The sequence below is a fragment of the Natator depressus genome, chromosome 1 (assembly GCF_965152275.1).
Source record: "Natator depressus isolate rNatDep1 chromosome 1, rNatDep2.hap1, whole genome shotgun sequence".
Classification (NCBI taxonomy): Eukaryota; Metazoa; Chordata; order Testudines; family Cheloniidae; genus Natator; species Natator depressus.
This window is the reverse complement of record NC_134234.1, coordinates 106,806,369-106,832,910: the sequence shown is the minus strand read 5'-3', so window position 1 is coordinate 106,832,910 and position 26,542 is coordinate 106,806,369. Positions and strand designations below refer to the sequence as shown.

General features: G+C 40.6%; 1 protein-coding gene across 1 annotated transcript in view; it reads left to right on the top strand.

Annotated features, from left to right (window-relative positions):
* COL4A1 (collagen type IV alpha 1 chain) overlaps positions 1-26,542 on the top strand; it is a 213,025-nt gene that overhangs the window by 100,211 nt on the left and 86,272 nt on the right. Inside the window, exons 3-17 of the mRNA XM_074963616.1 lie at positions 6,486-6,575; positions 6,661-6,705; positions 8,838-8,882; positions 8,992-9,054; positions 9,152-9,205; positions 9,338-9,364; positions 13,391-13,474; positions 14,421-14,483; positions 15,642-15,677; positions 17,673-17,714; positions 19,376-19,465; positions 20,746-20,781; positions 20,938-20,997; positions 25,201-25,245; positions 25,526-25,579. Of these exons, the coding sequence (XP_074819717.1) occupies positions 6,486-6,575; positions 6,661-6,705; positions 8,838-8,882; positions 8,992-9,054; positions 9,152-9,205; positions 9,338-9,364; positions 13,391-13,474; positions 14,421-14,483; positions 15,642-15,677; positions 17,673-17,714; positions 19,376-19,465; positions 20,746-20,781; positions 20,938-20,997; positions 25,201-25,245; positions 25,526-25,579 (834 nt within the window). The remainder of the gene's footprint in view (positions 1-6,485; positions 6,576-6,660; positions 6,706-8,837; positions 8,883-8,991; positions 9,055-9,151; positions 9,206-9,337; positions 9,365-13,390; positions 13,475-14,420; positions 14,484-15,641; positions 15,678-17,672; positions 17,715-19,375; positions 19,466-20,745; positions 20,782-20,937; positions 20,998-25,200; positions 25,246-25,525; positions 25,580-26,542) is intronic.

Sequence of the window (26,542 nt, the reverse complement as noted above, 5' to 3'; positions counted from 1 at the left end):
GCTTGATTTGTCCCAGGGCTTGCTGGGGCTGAGTAAGTCTGCTGTGAAAAGTGGTGTTAACAAACTTGCCAATATCACTTTTCACAGCAGAAGACTTACCAGCTAGCAAGTCTTAGAAGGAAAAAAAGTGCAACCAAAAAAGCAAAAGAAACAACAACAAAAAGACAACATGCAAAGCACCTTATTTGTGTTTCTATTCTGTTTAGGTCCAGTAAAGAATAGAGACAACAGTAAATTATTTTTATTACTGAGCCTGTAAAAACCCTACATAAATAAATTACAATGATTTGGACATGTATATGTGCATGTTTATTTAATTAACTTAAGGAAAAACAATTATTTTAGGAAAAATTGCTAGTGTGGCCACCAGCAAGAGACTGAGGCCACCAAAAAATTTGTTGTGAGAACCCCTGATGTTACTTGGGGCCTAAATTTGTCAACCTCTTTGGAATCCTCCTGGATGAAAGATGCTATGTAAATGTTGTTAAATTTAAAATCTCACATTTTTCACATACTACTTCTATTCTTTCTATTGGTCAAGTGACATCTTATCTTTCCCCTGTCAAGGATTAATATTTTGTTTAAAAAAACTTCAAAAATATCAGACAACAGGAAAGTGATAATTTAGAACTTGTTACAGCCACTCTGGGCAGTGGTTCTCAAACGAATTTTTGGTGTGGCTGCTCAAGTGCCACAGCAAATTTGTAATGGCTGTAGTTTTGAGAGTTAAAATATTATATTAGTGACAATCTAGTCCTGTGGTTATTTGAAAGTGTCATCAATAAAAAACAAATCTTTTCAATGTAAAGAATAATAGGTACTCTTAATTTACACAACATGTATACAATTATCACTAACTATATCCATTTTTTTAAAAAGTTGGTTGTAACAAAAGTGTGTATAGCCACGTAGTAGCCACATGACCCCTGAAAAGTCATGGTGGTTGAACATGAAGTCCCTGGTGGCTGCATGCAGCCACTGGGGCCACACTTATTCTAGGGATCAGTTATAACAGGCTTTCAATTTCTTCTGTAAGGCGGGAATTGTCAAAAATAGCCTAAAGTCCTTATGTAGGTACCTAAGAGTGGGATTTTCAAAAGCCCCTAAAGGACCTACGAGCACAAGTATGAAGTAACTGGGACTTGTGCTTCTAAGTCACTTAGGGGGTTTCAAAAATCCCACCCTTAAGTGCCCAACTCTAGATTTAAGATCCTAACTAGGATCATAGGTTCCTGTTTCTGAAAATTTTGGCCTCTATCTTTGTTCCCAGTCACTTGAGTCCAAGTATCTTTTTGTCCAGTGTCTTCATCTTGAAAGGTAGGAAACATAATTTATAATCTAATGTTGATTATTTTCCACTCTCTGCACCAAATGTATTGGAGCAAAAATTTTGAAAATACTAATTGCATGTAACTGTCTTGAATAATGATCTGCAGTTGTTCCATGTGTGAAACAGTATTTCATGGCTAATTTGGAAGGGTTAGTGCCATTGAGAAGATCGGCCTATGTGGCTATATTCTGAACATGTTTACTTCTCACTAGAGAGCCGTCAATTGGTTTTTAATTTTTAATTTCTGTTTGCAAGTATTGTAAGGACACTTGATGCATTGTGCAAGAGCTAGACCATAAAGAGCAATCTCAACAGACAATTTCATGCAACCTTTAATGAGTACCTATTTTTCAGCTGCACCACTGTAGAAGCATAGTGTTTATCACACTAGCTGAATTCATCATAATGAATTCTTCTTTTGTATTTTCCTACAATTTACATGGAATCAGTAGAGGTGAAGATGAATAAGGGGTGTTGGTTACATCTGTTTTAATTTCTGAATCCTATGAATCAAATTTTAAGTAGGAGAAGTCAACTCAGAGTTACTTTCCAAGATTTTGCAGCTGCATAAGTTGGAACTGGAATTACTGCCCTGTGTAGCCCTTACACTCAGATTCTTGTATTCTTTGTGGATCACCACTGGAGATCTGAATTCTTCAAAAATAACTGGGACAACAGCAGTTTACTGATGCTCGCCAGCTTCCGTAGTGGGGATGTTTATTTGTGTGGGGATGTTTATTTGTGTCAGTTTTTCTTGCTCCAGTTCCCAGGATAAATTTAATATCAGTTACTAGATGTTGGTCCCACTGAGGCCAAGGTTGCATTAAACCAGAGTGAATGTATTGGCATCTTCTGTAATCAAATGAGTAGGGGAAGGAGACTGGAAGCCAAGACACCTGGTTTCCATTCCTGACTCTGCCATTGACTCACTGGGGACTAGATTGTCCCAGCCTTCCTGTGGTTGCACAGGGGAATAAGGCTCCCTTAATAGTCTGCTTGATCCTGGTCAGATTTTGACTCCAGCCATGGTGGGGAGAGGGGGAAAAATAGGAGAGGAAGCTACTCTGCAAGAAAGTGGGCAGGCAAGAGACAGAGAGAGCCAAGAGCCCTAGCCCCTCTCCTCCTATCTGCCTGCTAGATTAACCAGCCAGGCGCAGAGCAGGCAAAAACTTGCTCCCAAAAGAGAGGTAAAGTAACTTATTCCCATGCTCCGTGAGCGGGGGGATCAGAGGAGAAACTGGGATTGAAATTCTCTTCTTCTCAACACAGCTTAGGGTTGCCAACTTTCTCATTGCAGAAAACTGAACATCCTTACCCTATCCCTGCCCTGCCCCCACTTACTCCATCTCCCCCACCCTCCATCTCTTACTCTGTGGCTTGCTCTCCCCCACCCTCACTCATTTTCACTTGACTGGGGCAGGGTGATTGGGTGTGGGAGGGGGTGAGGACTCCAGCTGGAGGTGCAGGCTCTAGGTTGGGGTCAGGGATGAGGGGTTTGGGGTGTGGGAGGGGGCTCAGGGCAGGGGCAGAGGGTTGGGGTCTGGAGGGGGTGAGGGCTCCAGTTGGGAGTGGCGACTCTGGGGTGGGGTCAGGTAGGAGGGGTTTGGGGTGCAGGAGGGGGCTCAGGGCTGGGGCAGGGGGTTGGGGTGCAGGAGGGGGTGAGGGCTCTGACTGGGGGCACAGGCTCTGGTGTGGGGTCAGGGATGAGGAGTTTGGGGTGCAGGAGTGGGCTCCGGGCTGAGGGGTTTGGAGTGTGGCAGGGGTGGGGGGCTCTGGGTTCCCAGCCAATGGGAGCTGCAGAGCTGGCTCTTGGGGTGGGGCCAGCGCATGGAGTCTCCCTGGCCGCTCCTGTGCTTAGGGGCCACAGGGGCATGCTGGCCTCTTCCAGGAGCCGTGCGGAGCCACGGCAGGCAGGGAGCCTGCCTTAGCCCCACTGCGCCCCTGAGCAGACTTTTAATGGCCCAGTCAGCGTCCCTTTTCGACCAGGCATTCTGTTTGAAAACCAGACGCCTGGCAACCCTAATACAGCCTCATGCTGCCCCTTACTCCAGGCAGATGGCGAAATAACAAATAGCTCTGTGTGAGCTAGAGCAAATTACTTAGGGTCTGATTTTCATTTACTGTAAGGTCCCATTTAAACCGCTCTGGCAGCATGAAGAGACTTTGGCCTTAAACTGAGTTATTTACATCTACTTTGAGGCCCCTTTACGTTGCCAGCACATGTAGATGAGAATCAGGCCCATAATCGTTCAGTGCTTCAATTTTACCCATATGTAGAATGAGTGAAATAATATTTTCCCGTCTCACAAGGGTGTTATGATGCGCTCAGTTTGTAAAATGCTTTGAGATCCTCGAATGAAAATAATTAGTTACATTACGTACATCCACTGAAGGTCATTTTTTCCCTTCACTTGCACATGTTGTACTTTCCTGGAGCAGTGGACAACTGCGTTGATATCTGTTTTAGTGTCTTCTGTGTCCCTAATTCGTCTCCCAGCAGGTCACAGCAAGTGTCCAGGATTCATTGTAAAATCCTGCTTGTAAATGAGGTAACATCTGTTCTTTGTAGATGTACTTGCTACTGCAGTGCAATAAGCCAGCCAAAACATGGGGTTTATGTACCTCAGTAATCCATTTAGCATTTCTGATATACTCCAGATTTTAGAATGATTACATCCACATTTAGTCAGATGCCTCTTCCTGGATCCTGGTATATTCTTCCTTAAAATGTTTTTTTAAATCAATTGTATAGTCAGAATTTTCTACCTTTTTTACTGCAGATTCAGAAATGTGTTTCTTAATTACTTTGTGGTTTTTTTTGTTGTGGTCTTTTACATTGCCTGGGATTTTAGTATTCTTAAGCAAACATGCTGGGATCAACGTGATGTGTAGTAGTAGTCATGCCATTTAAGCAACAGAAAAAATATTTTTGACAAAAATTAGTTTTTTGACTTAATTAATTTGAGGGGGGAACAGTGCTGTCTTTCCATGGAAAAGTATTATTTTGTCAAAAAAACAGAATATTTGCCCCAAACCCCAAATATTTCAATTTAGAAATGCTGAGGTGGAGTCTCATGTCCCATGATAAACCATGGTCAGAGACTCCCATAATGCAGTGCCTTGCCTCTCCAAGGTGGGAGAGACACTAATGCAGCATGGGAGATTTAGTCCAACCAGGGAACCCAGTCCATAGAGGCCAATGAGAGCGTAAGGCCCCCAAACTAATACTCCCAGGAGGCACAGTGGGAGCATTGCCAAATTATAATTTGGCGTTCAGACAAAAATTTTCTGCATTTAAATGTATGCCAAAAAATTCAAATTTTCTTCAGGAGTAAAGCCCATTTTGATCATTTCTTGGCAGTGTGTTGGGGGATTGCCCCACCTCCTTTTGAGTGATTTCCCCCCAGTGCTGCATGGAGGTAGTATGCCTGTGACTGTGAGAGGCCCCACTTCCACCAGCACCCCCTGGAGGTAGAAATGTGCGTGGCAGATGCCTCTGGAGGCTTTAGGATGCCACTTCCCCAGAGACATGTGGGCTTGGGGAAGAAAGGAAATTCCAAGAAGGAGCCAGTCTAGAGAAACCCAAGCCAGCAGGAGCAGACACAAAAGGAGACTTAGCAGAGACGCTTAAGCACTGATGGAACCATCAGGCAGCTTTTTACCATTTTTACTCAGGAGATTCTCTGCTGACTGGCTGTTTGCTTCAGCCCACTCTTGCCCCTTCCCTCACATTCCTTTCACCTCAGCCTCACTCCACATGCCTTTATATGCCCCTCTTTCTTTCTCTGTCCCTTCCTCCCTCCCTCTTCTCCCCTGCCCTATCCCCCCTTGTACTCCCTTTTCTAAGTCCCCTCTCCCTTCCTTTGTCTTTCCATCTAGCTAATGCCATCCTAACAAAACCCACACCCAAATAATTAAAAAAAACCAAACTCCACCCCACAAAAAAACAACACAGTACAACTCACATGATATCAGTCAATCATCACTCAGCTCATGCTGCTTGTGTTATTTCCTTTCCTATTGCTGAACTCTTGAAGCCTGGGACTGTCTTTTTAAATTTCTGAGTACAGTGTCTAGCATATTAAAGCCACATTCTCAACCTCTAGATGCTACTGTAATAAAATTAAAAAATAATAATCCTTGTTCAGTGCATGCAAAATTCTTGCTGGTTTCATATGGAGCTCTAAGTTAGTGAGCATTAAGTAGCTACAAGATTAATGCATAATGTGCAATAGAGTTCGTTTTCTGACTGCTATCAAAAGAATTATCTGATTTAAATAAATATGGATATCTATAGGAGAAGGATACTTTTCAGCAGGAAGATCTTGAAAATCACTCTTTTGGCCCAGAGAGCAGGAAAGAAGACTCTGATAGATGGTGCAGTCTGTTCACTGAGCCACCTGGGAAGGAATTTTACCCCAAACTTCTCCTAGGGCACTTGGGCTCTGCTCCATCCTCTGGGACTCAAAGCTATATATATATAACTGGCAGAGTCTTACCTCATGAAAGCTGCTGGAATGAACAAGAGGAGTCAGAATGGTAGTTCATAATGCAGCCTTCCCCATTTGCCACTTGTTACCTTATATTTACAGTTCAGAGGTATGTAATTTGCTACTAGACTTTTGGCAGCTGCGTAGGAGTGCAGCTACTCCTAAAAAGATCATAATGGAGGAAAAGTTGCAGAGGGGCTGTGCAGCACCCATGGTGGATAGTCATGCCTGTGGTACCATGAGTCATCATGTAGAACTTTGCTCAGGAAGACTGAGACAAATGTGTTTTCTTGTTTAAAATACACAAATTACTCTTCTGTGTGCCTCTGCCTCCTTTGTTCTCCCCTTCATTGAAACACGTTTCTATACACGTTAACATCAATTTTATAGCTGTTAGATTTCTCTATTAAATACCAAACTCAGATGTTTTAGATATAATCTGTAATCTACTATCTATTGGCAGCTGTCTCAGTTTTACCAGGGATAGTATACTATTGTATGTAGTGTTGTTGTAGCTGTGTCGGTCCCAGGATATTAGAGAGACAAGGTGAGTGCAGTTGGTCCCGTAAAAGACATTACCTCACCAACTTTGTCTCTGGGAATATTGGTAGTTTGAAGCAGCAGAACCAGTTTTACTAAGGTTGAAGTGTTCTTTTTCTTTACAGGGTGAAAGAGGTTTGCCTGGCCTACAAGGTGTAATTGGGTTTCCTGGAATGCAAGGACCCGAAGGTCCACCTGGGCCACCAGGAATTAAGGTAGGGTGCATTTAATACTTAAATGGGAAGATTTCCCTAAATCCTTGTCACTGTGAAAGACCAATATATTCCATTTTTCTTACAGGGTGATACTGGAGAACCAGGGCTACCAGGAACAAAAGGAACAAGGGTGAGTATCTGCTTACATTTAGTTTTAATAATTTTGAAGAATGTAGGTTAAGATTTTTAAGTCTTAATGGTTAGCTTAATTTTTCCAGATATGTTTGCTCTTTGCCAAGTGCAAGATAATGTCAGCCCCCTCTTTAAGTTAGTCAATGGCTGCCTGTTAATTTCAAAATTCTTGCTCTTGCCTTCAAGGGTCTGCAGCATGCTGCCCCTGCCTATGTCCTCTTACATTACCTACCTGGTCCTTATTACTCTACCAGTTATACTGGTCTTGAGAGTCTTCATGTTTCCCTCTCTTCCAAAGCTTGCCTTTTCCCATGCTCTGTTATACTTGGAAACCCCTCCTTAAGCTTGTTCACCAAGTCACCTCTCTCACCTACTTTAAAAGTCTCCTTAAAAAAATCACTTCTGCTGTCTCTCCTATAGGAAGTGAGCAGGGAGGACAGGATACACACACTTACACACAAGTTAACAGAAACATTAATATATGTGTATGGCAGGGGGCTCAATCCTGCAACCATTAATGTCAAAGGCAAAATATCCATTGACTTCAGTAGTGCTGGACCAGGCCCTTTCTGAGTATCGCTGTGATCTTATTGATGTCACTCTCTTGTGCTTCTTCTTCCTTTCCTAAGCTGTGCATTTGCGCCTTTCATCTGTCATGTTCATTTTAGCTTGTGTACCTGCCAGGGCATTGGCCATGTCTTTATTCGTTTTGTGAGGTGCCTAGCTCTTTTGGGGCACTCTAAATTAAGGATATAATAATCATGAAAGAGAACTTGAATAGGTTGTATTTCCTGTGACATTTTTTATACCCACGGCTTTCTTGCACATAGTCTCAGATAGGCTTACCGACTATGGCTCTTTAGTGCCCTCTCATGGTTAGACCACATAGAACTTGAGTCAGCTGTAGCCTTTGAGTTAATAGCTGTAGCTTTCAGGCACTAGCAGCTTACACTGTTAGACTCAGAGGTCTTAAAGTCAACCCCACTGTTAATGATAGACACGCCCAGGGGCACTGTGTTGGCTAATTTGGGTGAACATATACCAACTGTACATGTGGTCACCACTCGCAGTACCAGTAGACTGGGCATTTAATAATGCTACAAGTTTTGGAATGAAATTACTTACCCCAAGCTAAAACAACTACATTTGTCTTTCCTGCTCCCCAACACCCACATTAGAAATCACTGGAAGACTAAATAAGTTAGGAGCATGAAAAGGACAGGCCTGGACAAAATGCTGATTTGTTAAACTTCCAAAGTATTTGAGAAAAATAAGCATTTCAACATTGTGATTTTTCTGAGCAATAAAAATTAAATTGGTGAATTGGTCATGGCTTATGTAAGACAGAGAAGTATCTACAGCAGCATGGTAGCATCCTGTTTTAACGTAAAAAGGAGATAGCTGTAGATTTCATATTATGAATTACAGTGGCAAATGTACAAAATATCTACTCCTTAGCATCATTGACTGTGCATTTCAGTTCTGATCTAATTCCCTCTGAACACAATGGAAATGGAGCTGATCAAGGATTTTTCAATATGTTTTGGAAAAAAAATCAAAACTTTTGTGGATTTGTTTTTAGTATTATTTTTCACCTTGCCTGTAGAGCAGTGGTGGGCAACCTGCGGCCAATCAAGGTAATCTGATTGTGGCCTGCGATACATTTTGCTGATGTTGACTGTCCGCAAGCATGGCCCCCCCGCAACTCCCAGTGGCCGCAGTTCGCTGTTCCCGGCCAGTGGGAGCTGCAGAAAGCAGTGGGCCGTAGGGACGTGCTGGCCGCCTCTTCCTGCAGCTCCCATTGGCAGGGAACGGCGAACTGTGGCCACTGAGAGCTGTAGGAAGCCATGCCTGCGGACGGTCAATGTCAGCAAAATGTATCGTGGCCTACAATCAGATTACCTTGATGGGCTGCATGTGGCCCGCGGGCCGCGGGTTGCCCACCACTGCTATAGAGTGATTGAAATTTTGACGGAAAGTCTTTGCAAAAAAATTTTCATGGAAAGTTTTCCAGATATTTTGATCAGCTCTAAAACGGTCATAATTAGATCAGGCCCATAATTTTATATTTTATTGGGTAATTTTGATGTCTTCGCTTTATAGTTTTTAATATATGTTCATTAATTACAGGGCCCACCAGGTTCATCAGGATATCCAGGAAACCCAGGTCTTCCTGTATGTATGAAGCATACATTTATTTACAAAGAACCCCACGGTTTTACTAGTGACATCAGGTGAGGATTAATACAGCATTTATTACTTTTCTGCTTTCTCCTATTGGTAGGGCATCCCTGGACAAGATGGCCCACCAGGTCCACCTGGTATCCCAGGTTGCAATGGCACAAAGGTGACATTTACATTTTTAACAATTTCCTTGTACATATTTTTTTTTTTTAAATATGAATGTGTTTCCTAAACAAAGTCAATTTCTTTGTTCTCTTTAGGGTGAAATAGGCCCTGTTGGTCCTCCAGGTTTACCTGGATTGGATGGGAGAATAGTAAGTAAACATTTTGATCCATAATTCATTCTTTCCACTCTGATTCTTGACATTTTAAATGTTATTAAAAATTGTATAATATTGATAATGTGTATGAGAAAAAATAATACATTTTAAGTATTTATTTTCCAGGGACCTCCAGGATCTCCTGGAATTAAGGTATGTTTGTCTTTAAAATCGAATGCATTCATATATTGCTTTTAGAAGTTAAAAATCAGATGACCTATGCACATCAAAATTAGCAGCCCTTACTTAGGTATTGATGTGGCAAAGATGTACATACATGCTTGACTTTGTATGCTGTGAGGTAGTCCCATTAGCTGCCATGGGACTTCTCATAGTGCATAAAGTTTAAGCACTTGCATGAATCTTTGCAGGATCAGGGCCTAAAAGAAAATAGTACCCACTGTTAAGTAGGTGTCTTATGCCCACTCCCTGATGTATAAAGACTTAAATTCATTTTTAAGATTCAGCCATATATTTATTTTGACATTACCAGATTTGAGAGAACTCCAACATTTCAGCTTTCCAGTCAATTTTCCACAAAGACTCTCCTTGGAAAACAGCCAAAAACATGACCAAGATCTTATGTTCGTTAAACAAATAGTTGAAATGTAATTTATAAAAACTAACTTTCTGTGTAATGAAATGTATATTACTTTGTCTTTCTAAGGAATGAAATGCTGTGACTATGAAAGGATTTGACACATGAATATAAAATTAATGGATATAATTTGAAACTTCAATTTGCATATAAATCATAAGTGTAATCACAGTTTTGGTGTGAAAAGACTTTTAGTCATACAAAAAACCTTGCTTCTTTCTCTCATATGGGAGGAAATGACTCATGGTAAAATAACGTTGATTCTTTAATGATTCGTTTCTATACATGTGTGCATAGGTAAACAACTTTTAGAAACAACATAACTGAATCACAAAGGGCTGTGATTTGTTCAGAATTTATGAAAATGGCATCATGTGATACCAAATATGAAGCAAAGATGTGAATAACTTAATCTACAAGTAATTTGGATAAATATTATTGCCTTATTTTAGGTATAAGTTGTTGTCGCGAAGGAAAATCTCACGTTTTTTGCAGGCCATTAAATTTTGGAGTTATGATTTACTTCAAGGAAAATTCTGCATTTATTCTATGCTGCTAGGGTTCCCTTGACCATTTTATATAGGATTTTGGCACACTATGGCTAAATTTAGAGCTGGTGCAAACAGGTGTGATTTAAGTTAGTGGAGGAGGAGTTGAGGAACTCTTCAACCCCATGTGATTAGATCAAGTCAAGTATGGCAAGAGACCACCCTTGATTAACCAGGAGATCTTCAATTATCTGGAACTCAAAAAAGAGTCCAACAAAAAGTAGAAATTATGTCAAATTACAACAGATGAATATAAACAAATAACACAAGTAAGTAGAGACAAAATCAGAAAGGCAAAGGCACAAAATGAGCTTAAACTAGCTAGAGACATAAAGGATAACAAGAAAATATTCTACAAATACATTAGAAGCAAGAGGAAGACCAAGGACAGGGTAAACAAAAACAGTGGGGGGAACAAAAACAGAAAATGTGGAAATGGCCAAAGAGCTAAATGACTTTTTTGTTTCAGTTTTCACCAAAAAGTTTAGTAGCAATTTAATCATCTAATTTAATGAATGCCAGTGAAAATGAGTTAGGATCAGAGACCGAAATAGGAAAAGAACAAGGTAAAAATTACTTAGACAAGTTAGAAGTGTTCAAGTCACCAGTGCCTGATGAAATACATCCTAGAATACTCAAGGAGCTGACAGAGGAGATATCTGAGCCATTAGCGATTATCTTTGAAAAGTCATGGAAGATGGGAGAGATTCTGGAGGACTGGAAAATAGCAAATACTGTGCTCATCTATAAAAAGGGGAATAAGGACAACCCGGGGAATTACAAACTAGTCATCTTAACTTTAGTAATGGGAAAGATAAAGGAGCAAATAATTCAACAATCAATTTACAGACACCTAGAAGATAATAACGTGAGGTGATAAGTAACAGTGAGCATGGATGTGTCAAGAACGAATTGTGTCAAACCAACCTCATAGCTTTCTTTGACATGGTAACAAGCCTTGTGGATGTGGGGGAAGTGGTAGACATGGTATATCTTGACTTTAGTAAGGCTTTTGATCCTATCTCGCATAACCTTCTTATAAACAAAATAGGGAAATACAACCTAGATGGAACTATTATAAAGTGGGCGAACAACTGGTTGGAAACCTAGTCCCAGAGAGTAGTTATCAGTGGTTCACAATCCAGCTGGAAGGGCATATCAAGTGGGGTCCTGCAGGGATCAGTCTTGGGTCCGGTTCTGTTCAATATCTTCATTGATGATTTAGATAATGGCATAGAGAGTACATTTGTAAAGTTTGCTGAAGATGCCAAGCTGGGAGGGGTTACAATTGCTTTTGAGGTTAAGATTGAAATTCAAAATGATCTGGACAAATTGGAGATATGGTCTGTACTAAATAGGATGAAATTCAATAAGGACATATTCAAAGTACTCCTCTTAGGAAAGAACAATCAGTTGTACACATACAAAATGGGAAATGACTGCTTAAGAAGGAATACAGTGGAAAGGGATCTGAGGTTCATAGAGGATCACAAGCTAAATATGTGTCAACAGTGTAACACTGTTGCAAAAAAAGCAAACATAATTGTAAGCAAGACATGAGAAGTAATTCTTCTGCTCTACTCTGCGCTGATTAGGCCTCAACTGGAGTATTGTGTCCAGTTCTGTGTGCCACATTTCAGGAAAGATATGGACAAATTGGAGAAAGTCCAAGAAGAGCAACAAAAATGATTAAAGTACTAGAAAACATGACCTATGAGGGAAGATTGAAAAACTTGGGTCTGTTTAGTCTGGAGAAGAGAAGACTGAAGAGGGATGTGATAACAGGTTTCAAGTACATAAAAGGTTATTACAAGGAGGAGGATAGGGCAAGAAGCAATGGGCTTAAATTGCAAGGGCGGCTTTGGCTGGACATTAGGAAAAACTTCCTGACTGTCAAGGTGGTTAAGCACTGGAATAAATTGCCTAGGGAGGTTGTGGAATCTCCATCATTGGAGATTTTTAAGAGCAGGTTAGACAAACACCTGTCAGGGATGGTCTAGATAATACTTAGTCCTGCCTTTAGTGCAGGGGACTGGACTAGAGGACTTCTGCAGGTCCCTTTCAGTCCTACAATTCTATGATTCTAAGTAATTGATTTGAAATCAAGTAAGGTACTACTCAATATGAATAATGGTGGCAAAACTGAGCCCATGTATGGGAAGGGTGGATATAAGTTCATCATGTGGTCAGATTTTGCCACCTTTACTTATATTGAGTAGTACCCTGCTCTGTAGGAAGTTCCACTGTTTTCATTGGTATTGTAGAATCTGGAATGTAATGAAAAAACGTACTAGAATGTAAATCCTTCTTGAATCATGGAGGTCTGTGGACTCAGCACAACTGGTATGGTTCAACAGGACAGGATGGGAGCAGGATTCAGAGAGCCCATGCAGGCTGTGCCTTCCCATCTCTACATGCCACAGAGCACGGCTTCATGTTAGCTCTCAGTGCACCACTCTGCAGGGAGGTTTTGGAGAAAATGTAGGTTGAGGGAGGGGCAGGTCTGGAGTATGTGTGACTATGCTGATTCACCATCTACTGCTCCCACATAGAAGTCAGGTGCTGTGGTCATGGGGACTGTTGCAGTCTCAAGGTTGTATAAATGGCCAGAGATCACAGTCTAGGAAGGAGGGTCCCTTGCCTGTAAAACCTCCAAATGTTTCCAACACACAGGCCAGATACTCAGATTGGATAGACTTAAATTTAATGGGCAACTAGGGGGATTTTCCCACCAATAAGTGGAAAGTAAGGGGAAAAGTTAAGATTGGTACTGGAATCTTTACTGAGTATTTCAAGGATACCTGACACTGAAGGGCTTTTAAAAACTACAACAGCTTCCTTGTGGCATGTTTAAAACAATTCAAACAAGTAAAATGCTGACCATTTTTGTATACTTCTCAAATGATTCCAAAAGATTGTATAAATGTTATGTGAGTGCTTTTCTCCAGTCTTAATGTCAGTGTTTTGGAATCAATGTCTTTATTTGTGTGCATATATATATTTCACCTTTTTTTTCCCCTTCTCCTATGATAGGGAGACCCAGGTGAAGTGATTGGGTTCTTACCACAAAATGTGCTAAAAGGTGAAAGAGGTTATCCTGGCCTCCCTGGACAACCAGTAAGTCTTAACTAAAATGACTGCATCACACCTTTAAGTGGGGGTAGAGCGTTGTCCGGCTTGCCGAAGGAGAGACCAGTGCTTTACGGGGGAAGAGGAGGAAGAGAAAGACTCTGAAGTTGCTGCAAAAGGGGAATAGATCAGCATGGTGCCCTGGCACCAGAAGGGCTGAGGAGTTTAAAAGGGGCAAGTCCTGGCAGTAGAACCCCTTTTCCCAGGAGTGGGTGAAGCAGCACCCACTCTCCCTCCCCTGGAGGTGGTAAAATGCCAGATTTGGTCAGGCCCTGCTGTGGGCATCGCACAAGCCACTCCTTTTCAGGGAGGCTGGGAGGAATTTTTCCCTCACCACCAGATTGGCCTAGGTGGAGTGGCATTTTTTTTTTTTTGCCTTCCCCACAGTGGGTTCAGGGAGGGCTTTGTTGAGGTGAGGTGTGAAGGGAATTAAGGTATGTGTCGCAACTCATTGTGTAAGTGCGGGGTGGATGTCCAGGGAAGGTACTCCATAGGGAAGGGATACCAGTGACTAGATAATATGGCTTGGTAAAGGACTTAAAAACTAGATGTTGGTTAAAGGAGTAGAACGGGGGGAGGGCGGGGTTCGGGGCTTCTATGACTGGTATGTCAGGGAGCCAACCCCTTTCATCTAACCCACCTTAACCCTCATTCAAGTGGGGGGATGGCATGGTCCCAGAAATGAGTTAGTTTGGGAACCTGGATGGAAAAGGGGGGGCTGGCAGAAGCCCCCCAGGTAGATAATGAACATGGGGTTACCTGCACTGTACACTTGTATCTGCCAGGTGATCCCAGACATCCAATAATAAAGTTGTGGCCTGATTAAAACCATATCAGGTGTCCCCTGTCCTTTCAGTATAGCCAGATAATATATATAAGCATCATTAAATTGCCCAATAGGTATCTCTTTTTAATGGCTCCTTTTTGTTTTCAGGGTACACCAGGATTGCCAGGGCTCCAAGGCCCCATCGGGCCACCAGGGATTACAGGAGTTCCAGTAAGTGTCATTTTATGATGATTTATGTAATGCTGCTTTATGAAAAAGCTCTAAATCACTGGCATATTGGGGATGAATGGTATGGTAGTTAGGGCACTAACCTACCACTTGGGCAACTCAGGTTCAGTCCCTACTATACCACACATCTTCTGTGTGACCTTGGATTCCAGGGAACTGCTTCTGCAAGATGCAAATAACTCTAATTTACTTCAGTGGCTGTTAGAATCTGGCTCCTCTTTCTACAGTTTTGTAATAGGTTTTTACATTTTCCCCTCTTGAATCCATGGAAAATGTGTTGCTGGTCTCACAGCCTGATCTAAATCAAAATAGCTGCTGAGATTGTCCTAGAGGTACTATTAGGAACAAAGGAAAGGCAATCTCTTCCCAAGTAGAAGGTCTCCTATTGTGTTAAATTCCAGATGTTCAAGGCACCTGAACTACTTGATACGTTGACAGGTGTAGTAGATGTCAGAATACATTCTCTGCCTTTATGGCCTTAGAAAACCACAGATACCAGCAAGCAGGGACCAGTTAATCCTATTTTTAAAAATCAGCACTATTTGTTTCCCCTCATAGTGAGCTACATTCAGGGCAATCTGTGTTATGAATCCATGGCTGTGGAGTCTGCACTGCAAAACTGCTGTATAAAAAGGGAGCAAGGTATGACTCAGTGTAAACATGCTTGAGTTAGTGGTTACATTTACTGAGTTAACAAAGACTTATCTAAATTACGCAAATTAAGGATTATTATTCAGCACAAGTGGTCAGCAGGACATAAGATTTACATCTCATCTGAAAAATGGCACCTTCAGCAGTACAGATGTGCTAAGGTTGGGGAACAGGTTCAAGCATAAATCAAAGGGAAGAGTGCTACCTATTGAATCACCAGCGCCACTCCCTGCAGCACCTGCTGTTTGCTATGAGTGTCTCTTGTCCAGGTAGTGACCAGCTCCAGCACTTCTTAACTGCAGTATCACACCCCTAATGTAAGATCTTAGACAAATTCTGGAAGTTAGAAAGTACTAAAAACATGATATTGATCTTTCTCCATTAAAATGAAGACACCAGTAGAATGGTGTATTTTTAATGTCTGTGGTAAGCAGAAAACATTACATGTAATGTATAGCATGCGGTCTAATAAAATGTCGTGTCTTATAGGGTCCCCCAGGCCCACCGGGACTTCCGGGTGAGAAGGTGAGGATTTTCATAGGCAGTACTGAGCTATTTTTTCGACGTGCTAGTCTTCAAATGTTCTGTGCACTCTTGTGTCTTTATATAAAATATTGTATCTTAATTAACAGGGCCTCAAAAAAGGTATGGTTTTGTAGGTATTCTTTAAGATATGCTCTCCTACCAGACCAAAACACCACTAAGTGCTATATTCTACTATTTTTATTATTTATTCAGAACTGGTTGAAAATTTCAAAATTTGTCAGTCAAAATTTGTCATTGAAATGCCACTAAAATGTTCATGAGAATTTCATTCATAGGGGTTGGGGGGCAGGAGTGAGTGATTGGGAGGATCAGGACCTCATTGTGCTATGCCCTATACACACACTTATTAAAAAGACAATGCTTTCCCTAAAGACCTTGCAATATGCATTATTACAGAAAATGATAGGGAGTGTGCAGAGGAGGGGTAGACAGCAAGGTAAATATAAAAATAAAAATAGTACATCTTGGCGTAATGGGCATTAGTCATGATTTGCCATCTGCCTTTGTTCCGTATATTGCATTTTGATGTTGCATCTGGAAGAATCAGAGTCTATGTTGGTATAAGTCAAGGGAAAGGAGATCTCCACCTCCCACCCCAGTAGTGTGCATGAACATTCTAAACAAAACCTCTGGCTGATCCCTCACCAGCCCATAGCCACTCCTGCCCTCAACAGGCTCTGGATTCCCCCCATTCTCTTGATGATGGTGGCAGGGTGGCATTGAGTAGTATGTGGTGGGGGAGTGTAGTGGCCTGCTACCTCCTCTGGCATTCCACTGGGGACTATTCTCCTCTCCTTCCAAACTTCCCTCCATCTTCCAGCCCCAATCTGGGGTGTCCCCCTTCACATTCGCTCTCTGCTACCTTTAATGTGTCTTGCTTTGTCCAACATTTTTGGATTCCATGTTCCTCCATCTCTCTCATGGGGCTTACTCCTCTCCCCATTTGTTGTCTCCATCTGGTGCCACCTCTCCGAAGGCAGAACTAAGTTGAAACTGCTGCTGGGTTGAAACTAAGTTGAAACTGGCTGACTCTCTGCAGGAGTCAGGACCAGAGGAAAGACAGCTTCTGGCCACCCAGCTGTAGTAACTGCAGTGATCTCTGGCATCTAGAGGCAGGAAGTGCACACACACAAAAACCAACAGTTGCATATTTTTTCAGCCCCAGCTACTGAGTGCAAAGAACTTGGGACTATCATGTCCTAAATAGGTCTGTTTCAGGTATTCACAGGGCTTCTGGGACTGCACTGAGTGCACAGGCAAAGGGAAAGCCAACATTAGGGCAGAGATCGTGTGGGATGTACAGTGGTCCCATTGATCATAGCCAAATATTTATTTGGAGGCCACATCTCCCATGCCTTCTGCAGTCCTACCATTGCCCAACTTGTCAAAGTGAACACATGGTTGAGCTAAAGATAGGGAAAAAATAGGATAAATATAATGATTGTTTATAAGGTCATTTGGGATGGTCTCTGCTTCTATATATCTATCTTGAAAGAGAAGTATGTGGGAAAAAGAGAGTTTTTGTCAGAAAGAGTGAAAGATTTGTCCATTTAAAGATGTGTATGCACACATATAGCTATATTTTAGTTGTCATTAAAACTATGTTATAATCTTATGGCCCCCTTAATTGTATGTCTTCCTGATCCTCATCCTCCATCTCTCTGTTTGTTTTTCACAAAAATAACATGATCTCCTCATGGCTGGACCTATGCCTTTTTATGTTTTGAAAATGTCGAGCACATTCTAGGCATGACCAGAAATGAATAAAAAAATAATAATAATCATTCAGGCTTATGGCTAATTAACTTTTAATTCAGGATAAGAATATATGGGCCTCGAGGACTTTCCATATTTGAATAAACAGGAGGTTAGATTTGGAGCCAAATCTACCACATTTATAAAATCCTTACATATATATATTTATAAAAGGAAAGTTGGCTAATTCAGTAACACATGTATAACTTTTATCATCAGGGTCATATGGGCTTGAGTTTTCAAGGACCAAAAGGTGATAAGGTAAGCCCCTCTGTTTGAAATGCTTTAGAATACAACTGCTAGATATATTTTTGAAGCTATATTTATTTTAAAGTTTGGCTATTGGAGTCACTCTGTGGAGTAAGCCAATACAGTAACTTTTTCATTTTAAAAGACTTGGGTTCAAACCTGGTTCAAATCACTGCCTGGTATAATTAATTACCAACATGGTTTGTGGAATTTCACATGACTGGCATTAGGCACATAGAAATTGCCATACGTCATTAGATCCAAGGTCCATCTAATTCAGTATCCTGTCTCTAACAGTGGCCAGCACCAGATGCTTCAGAGGAAGATTTAAGGACCCTGCTATAGGCATATATGGGGTCATGTGTCCCCCACATATGCCTCATCTTGATCTTGAATAGTTAGACTGGTTTAAGCCCTGAAGCATGTGGTTTAAAATTCCTGCCAAAATTCTTATAATTAATTTTGGTAATTCTGTATATTCCTGTTATCCATAGAAATGTCGATTCCCTTTTTGAATCATGCTTAGTTCTTGGCCTCCGTAACTGCCTGTGGCAATGAGTTCCACAGCCAAATTACATATTGTGCGTAAAAGTATTTCCATTTATCAGTTTTAACTTTAACAGTTCCCATCTTTTTATTTAATTGAATGTCTCCTTGTTCTTATGAAAACAGAAGTTCCTGATCTACCTTCTGTAGAAAATTCGTTATTTATAATTTAATATAAGGAATAATTCTGAATCCAGTTAGATCTCCTAATACAGAGTATGTTTTCTGAAACGTGAATGTAAAAAGATACAGAGAGGTATGGGGATTTTTTGTTAGCTTTGTTTTATATTGTAAATATTTTGTCTTGGCCATTGTAATTCTGTATATCTGGATTGCTATGGAGGAAATGAATGATTATCACCCTATATTTTATGTAATGTAATTGTTGAGGCAAAGTTTCATGCAGAATATGTGCAGAAAAAAAAGTAGAAGATTTAGTGAGATTGATTTGTTGACTTACTTGGGTTTGCCTTTTGCAAAAATTGAGCAGGAAATATAACAGCAGAAATAATGTGCACAGTATATAGGGTCTTTTAGGAGGTGTATTCCTTGAACAGCTGTTGATTTTATTGTGTGGAAGCAGGTGGAGTTCCCATCTTGCTGAGAATAAAATAAATACACATGGTATACCATCCAAATTTACCCTCTCCTAGGGTTTAGCTTTATGGGAAGCTCTAATAATGATGAAACAGCAGAAACCTCAACCTACTATTTTCTTCTAAGCTTGGGGTTTCTCTGCATGACCTCTTTTCCTTTAGCCCGTTGTTTTCCCTGATAAAGACACCTCAAACCCTCTTGTATCCTTGTAGGGATTAACAAGGTGGACCTGCCAGTATGACTGAGCAGTAATTACGCTGCAGGCAGGGTGCAGGCAGGTTACATTAGGGTGACTCAGAGCAGGGTCTTAGTCTGACAGCCTGTTTGTAATGTGCTTTTCTGCAACTGCATGTGCAAACCTTTGGGTTACTAGGTGTTTGATTTTGATAAAATAATAATCCAACAAACATCCTGTCATTTTTTTAAAGTGAGTGGTAGTTCTATTTTATTTTAATGATTGTGTTTATGAATGTTCTCAGTATAAATATTCTTTCTAATTAAATTAATAATCCTGAATTTTGTGTCAATAGGGTGAACGAGGAGTGGGGGGCCCTCCAGGTCCACAAGGAACTGCCTCACAACACAAAGAGAAAGGGAGTGTAATCATATATGGAGAGAAGGTGAGAAAATATTACTTAGTCCTTACAATGTTGGACTCCTAGTTTCTTTGCTTAAAGACAAGCTTACTAAAGAAAGACAGGGAAACCAGTGTTATAAGCAATCTAATGCCAATTATGCAAACTTGGTCCATGTTTTAACTTTCCTAAATAAAGTTTAATGCTCTTCCTGTAAGTATCTGAAGAATTTGTACAGGGATAATCTGTGAATATGTTAATACCCATGTAAATAAGTCACGTCTCTAGAAGACTTTGGTAACAAGGTTATACATTAAAGAATGTTCTCTCATACTTCCGTAAGTTTTAATACAATATCATGTATGTGGTGAACTGAGAGAAGAAAGGCACCCCATTCCAGAAACTGAGCAGTTCAGTTACACTCATGTAATCTTCCTCTCCATACTTCCTTTCCCTGCAGTGTGTATTGCACAGCTCTAGTAGGGAAGCCAACGACAGCACTGCACAGGAACTGCCCATGCAGCCCAAGAGGAAGCATACGTGCTGGAACTAGGAGTGTGGGGGCCAGGGGGCGCTGCAGCACCCCCGATTTCAAGTGATTTCCATTATATACAGGATTTACAGCTTGGTTCAATGGCTCACAGCATCCCCACTTATACAAATTGTTCCAGAATCCCTGGGAGGAAGTGTGACTCTGGAGGGTGCAGTTGAGATCTGCAGAGTTGGGATCCCTTTTACATTGGATTCCCAGCCAGTGCAGCCTTCTCCTTCCCTAGGCTACTGACTGTCTGTGGATGCTTGAGGGGAAGCTATGGATAACAAAATGTGGCAGAAATGTTGTATCCTGTACTGAATAACATATCACCTTCCTGTGGCTTTTTCTGCTGCGGGAGGGTCGGGGCAGATAGGGTGATAGGACCAAAGTGTAATATACAGGCTGTTCAACATATTTTTTCTGGTCAATTGCAAATATATTTAAAAGTTGAACAACTAATTTATATTAGATTTATGCTCATTAGCAGAATAACCTCCAGTGAGCCTGAATGCTAATGAATTTTATAGTTACTTAATGAGGCATCATAAGTAATAATTTATTAGTATAATTCATTAGATTTGAATGGATTCTAATTTTGTATTTAAAAAAAAAGTTTAAAATTTGACAAGCTACCTTTCCCTGCATGCCTACTAGGCCTTGTAATTTGAAAGAGAGCGGGGAACATGGAAACAACGTACGGTATCTGACAAAGAGGAAATGATTTATTCCAGAAGTGGATTATGGATAATTTTTCCATATATTGATTTTCATTGTTTTTTAATTTTATTAGGGTGAACCAGGTGAAAAAGGTGATAATGGGATTCGAGTAAGTATTATGTAATCATTTTGTTTGCATTAAGAGATTTTACCAGACCCAATGGCGACCATGCCTTAAAGGACTTTGTGTGTCTTAATGGCTTATAACTAAAATAAAATGTACAACAGAAAATACAGTATGATTAATCTGGTTTGTTTTCTTAAGGGATTTCCAGGCTCAAGCATCAAAGGGGAAAAAGGTGAACCTGGGAAACCTGGCTCACGAGTAAGTATACAGTATTTTATCAATAAAAACTGAGCATCACTGTTAGGGCCCTACCAAATTCACAGCCATGAAAAACATGTCATGGACCATGAAATCTGGTCTTCCCCCGATAAATCTGGTCTTTTGTGTGCTTTTACCCTATATTATACAGATTTCGTGGGGGGAGACCAGCATTTCTCAAATTAAAGGTCCTGACCCAAAAGGGAATTGCAAGGTTATTTTAGGGGGGTCACGATATTGCCACCCTACTTCAGAGCTGGGCGGCCAGAGAGCAGCGGCTATTGGCCAGGCACCCAGCTGTGAAGGCAGTGCCCCGCCAGCAGCAGCACAGAAGTAAGAGTGGGAATACCCTACCAGGCCATCCTTACTTCTGCACTGCTGCTGGCGGTGGCTCTGCCTTCAGAGCTGGACTCCTGGCCAGCAGCTGCCGCTTTCCAGCTGCCCAGCTCTGAAGGCAGCACCAGATTTAAATAGCTGAAATCTATTATTTTTAAAATCCCATGACCTGTGAAATTGGCCAAAATGGACCGTGAATTTGATAGGGCCCATTGTATTATTTACATAAAATTATTAAATTAATATTAAATTTGATATCTTATCAGTGAGATGTAAGATGTGATATATTTGTTAATATGGGATTTTTGCCAAAGTTTTCAATAGAGCCAGCTTCCTGCAGCTCCCATTGGCCTGGGACGGTCAACCGTGGCCACTGGGAGCTGTGGGGGGCCGTGCCTGTGGACGGTCAATGTAAACAAAATGTCTCGCAGCCCGCCAGTGGATTACCCTGATGGTCCATATGCCAGAAGTATACAATGATGTCTAAAAGCCTCACAAATACTTTACAAAGTATTTAAGGTCTGATCCCATTTTCATTGAATTGACAGTTGACTGAATTCCATTGACTTCAATGGAAGCTGGTTCAAAACAGAACATAACATAAACCCCCCCAATGATTTGTTATCCAGCATGTTGGGGGAAAAGGGAGGTGCCCGTTAGTCAAAAATTCCAGTTACCTCAGAGTTATACTTACCAATGGAGGGAGTGAGTTTGGGTGTGGGAGCGGGCTCAGGGCCAGGGGTTGGGATGCGGGAGTGGGTGTGGGGCACAAGCTCTGGGAGGGAGTTTGGGTGCAGGAGAGGGCTCGGGGCAGAGGGTTGGGGCACAGGAGGGGTTTGGGGTACTGGATCCAGGCGGCGTTCACCTCGGACATCTCCCCACAAGCGGCAACATGTCCCTGCTGCTCCTAGGCAGAGGTGTAGCCAGGCAGCTCTGTGCACTACCTCCACCCACAGGCGCCACTCCCACAACTCCCACTAGCCACAGTTCCCAGCCAATGGAAGCCACAGAGCCAGCGCTTGGATTTCAGAAATGCTGGTTTATAGAGCTTTCTGGTTGGTAAAGTGCCGGATAACCCAGCTTTTACTGTACTTAAATGAAAGATTTGCATAATTAACTGTGCATAGTGTATTTAAACTGTATAGTTTAAATACACTATGCACAGTAAATCTGTTTAATTTACACATAACTTTTCTCCTACAAGGGGAGGAATGGAGAGAAAATGACTTGACGAACATAAGTTACCTTACTCATTTTTCGCTTGTTTTTCATAGATTTTAAGGCCATAAGGGAAAGTTATGATCATCTAGTCTGAGCTTCTACGTAACACAGGCCATAGAACCTCACTCAGAAATTCCTGTGTCAGGCCCATAACTTCTGGATGAGCTATAACATATCTTTCATAGTTTATTAGCATGGGTAGGTTTCGTATAAAAATCTAAATGGAATGTTTCTCAACTGATGGGTCATGCTCCCTATGGGGATCATGAAAGGTAGTTAAGGAGGGTTGTGAGGCATGGGAAATGTTACTAAAATCTAAACCAAAGAAAATCTTGCTCCTTCATGCCCCATTAAACCTTTACCCTTCAAGGTTAAGTATTCTCTGTTAACATCTCAAAAGACAAACACAGATAAATTATATGGGCTTATCATTTATGCAGTTTGTACTCTTAATGTAGGTTTAAGGGGCCTGTGAAAATATTTGACTTTAAATAAGGGGTCACCAACTTGAAAAGTTTGAGAAACTCTTGCAAAGAAATCAAAGTATCCTGGTATAGCTTGTTCAGGGACATCATGCTACTTTTGATATTATCTCCTGAACAAAGTTTCTAATGTTTATTGCATATTTTGCTCTTTGGGTAGATCTCAATTACTTCTGAAGTAATGACAATTTTTGAAAGAAACATTATCGAACAAATCCTTAAAATCTGAAACTCTAGTTTTATTGAATGATTTGTCTACAGTTTGATGAATTATTTGAAGAATCTTCATTAAGTTTTGGGATTACTACTGCTATTTTCTCTCTTATAAACATTTTGAAAAATAAGTATTTACATCCCTTTATCTGCTGTCACTGATGGTTAACCAACAGCTCATTCTTCCGCCGTAATATGATTCAGAATTGCATATTCCGGTTGTAGTCTGATTATATGTGTTATTTTCTGTTGTGTATCATTTCTTGTCCTACCAGTTTTTCTGTTTTGGGTGTGAATTTGGTGTTTCTTTGTTTATTTTTATGGAATTAATTTTTAATTAGACTGAGTTGCATGCAGTATTCATGCCTTACACAGTCTGAATATATTAGTTCAATGTCTCTTTATATATTCTGTGCCAATCTACTTTCTTAATACAATTTAAGATAGCCTAAGTGTTTTTAAATATATAGAAAGTAAACAATTTATAAAGAAATTACCCTTAAAATGTGGTAATTGTTTGTAGTGATTTGTTTACCAGTTATAACCATTTCATGAATCATTTGTACTCTATTGCACATATACATATAAATATTATCTAACCCTAAAATGAAAGGCACAATTGACAAATAAAACGCTATAATCCTGATGTAAAAAATAAAATATTATAAATCAGTCACTGATGCCTTTGATAGTCTAGAGTTATCTAAGAACTAATCCTTAAATTGCTGAAAACAGATTTGCATTTACTTTCAAAGTGTTACAAATAAAGGAATTAAACCACAAAAAAAAAAATCCATGCTTTCTTTGAGACCCATATTAACAAACACATCTAAAATATGAGATATGAAATCCTCTCTGGCAGTAAATGGAAGAAATAGAGGTACAGTATTCTGAATAGCCTTGTATATCTAATTTGGCAAAATGTGCAGACATCAAAATCATTGTTCAGGGCATTCCATATTCCTTACTTGTTCTAATCGTGGAACTTCCGATGATATCGAAGTGCATTCCACACATCAGTGAGTTTAGAATCTGCCTCGCACCTCTTTTAAAATAATAGTATTTTTAGCTAAATTTAATAGAAGAAGAAAACATCCACAAAGAGACCGGGTGTGGGGGGAGGGCAATAAAATAACCTAGAGTAAAAAACGAATACCGTATGTACAAATCCTAAAAGAAAAGAAATGTGCATACTTAATTTGAACAGGTTGATAAGGCTTTTAGCTATTTTTTACTGATTTGAAAAATCACCCCCAGAGATCAGAAAGTAAAACAAGAGCAAAAGAAACATATATGGCAGCTAATTTGCCTAATCAGCATTATTTCAGAAACACCTGTCATTCATGGTATCTATGCACAGTCATTCCTAAAAGAAAGAAACAAACAAACAAAAAAGGAAAATAGGAGATAAAAATTGATTATATAATAAAATAAGAACAATATTAATTGTCTACTAAAGTACCATCTGAGCAACATGGCGAGATCAGCAGCTCTGTGTTTGACTCTAGATCAGGGGTTCTCAAACTGAGGGTTGTGATCCCTCAAGGTGTTGCGAGGTTATTACCTGGGGATTGAGAGCTGTCAGCCTGTGCCTGGCGGGACTGATAGCCGGAGCCCCTGTTAAATTAAAATTACATTAAAATTAAATTACCCCCATTTTTAATTTATAAGGGTTGGGGGTCACATTCAGAGGCTTGCCGTGTGAAATGAGTTGCCAAAATAAAAAGTTTGAGAACCATTGCTCTAAATTATCAGCATGCTGGGAAATGTACGTCCTCAGTGGTCATCTTTTTGCCCATTGTCGCACATTGTGCATTGTTAGCTGTGAAAGGAGGATTCATGAACTCATTATATTGCTGGATTCTTAGTTTTAACATTTCAGGCAATGTGTACAGAAATGATATAAATTTGATGTTCATAATTCAGTAATGTGGAATTTTGTGCTTTACAGGGAAAACCTGGAAAAGATGGCGAGAGAGGACCAAAAGGACAACCTGTATGTTTCACTGCATTTTTAATATTACTCTTTAGCTTTTTAAAAGAAAAAATTGTCTTCTATACTAAATGTTTGATTCCACTGTATGCAAAAATAAGAAAAATGAAAACTGTGGAGTGATTCCAGCAGATTTCAGAATTATTTAGATAAATTGCCTTTTGTGTTGAAAAAGTGATCAGTTTGAGGATTTAAACTGAGACACTATCTCTAATAAGGTACAACTGTATTTATTGTGTCTGATTTGTTTTTTCTCTCCTCTCCCACTCGAATATACACATAGGGTGAGGATGGTAGGTTTGGCGTTCCAGGACTACCAGGTGACCCTGGTCCTAAGGTAAGTAATTAAATATCTCTTTGGGACAGAATTAATAGCTAAGATTCCATTGTATGCATTCATAGCTTACAGTAACCGGTTACATATTACACACACAAAAAAGCTATGTTAAAAAATATTATTAAGATTGTAAAGTCAATCATTCAAAAGTTAGGAAATGCCAGAATTAAGGTTGCCTGTGCAATCTTATTTTGGCCTCCTTGTGCATATGAAATATCATAGTCATTAGTTACATGGTCAAATGTCCTCCCTCTTTCCCACACCAGCCCCACCCCATCTCCAGCTTTGAGTCTCACTGCCTTTGCCCAACCAGTCACAGTTTCTCTCTTCTCCTGCCTCCCACTCCAGTCCCACTCTCCCAGACTCTTTGTCCCAATCTGCTCTTTTCCTCTTCCCAATTTGGCGTTTGTCTCCTCTGCATTCAAATCATACTTTCTCCTTCCTGGCTTTCTCCTTCATGTTGTCTGGGAGCCAGCATGAAGGGCACGGAGAGCACAAGAGAGACGGACTCCCTGCTCTCGGATCCAGTGCCCAGCTGTACCCTGGCCTACAGTAACTGGGAACAGCCATTACAGAGAAAGTCTAGCTTAGTGTTTGTACCCCTGGTCTGGAAGGATCATGCTCAGTTTGCTTGTGGGGATGCACAGTTTGATTAGCACAAGGAGCTGTGAGAGGCTCAGTCACACTCAATGAGGACAGAATCTTTGGAGATTTAAGCTCCTAAAATCTAAGGCTAGGTCTACACTACCCGCTGATCGATATATTGGGTAGCGATTGATATATCGGGGGTTGATTTATTGTGTCTAGTCTAGACACGATAAATCGATCCCCAAGTGCTCTCCCGTCGACTCCAGAACTTCAGCACCACGAGAGGTGCAAGCAGAGTCGACGGGAGCAGCGGCAGTCTACTCACTGGTGTGAAGCCGCTGCGGTAAGTCAATCTAGGTACGTCGACTTCAGCTA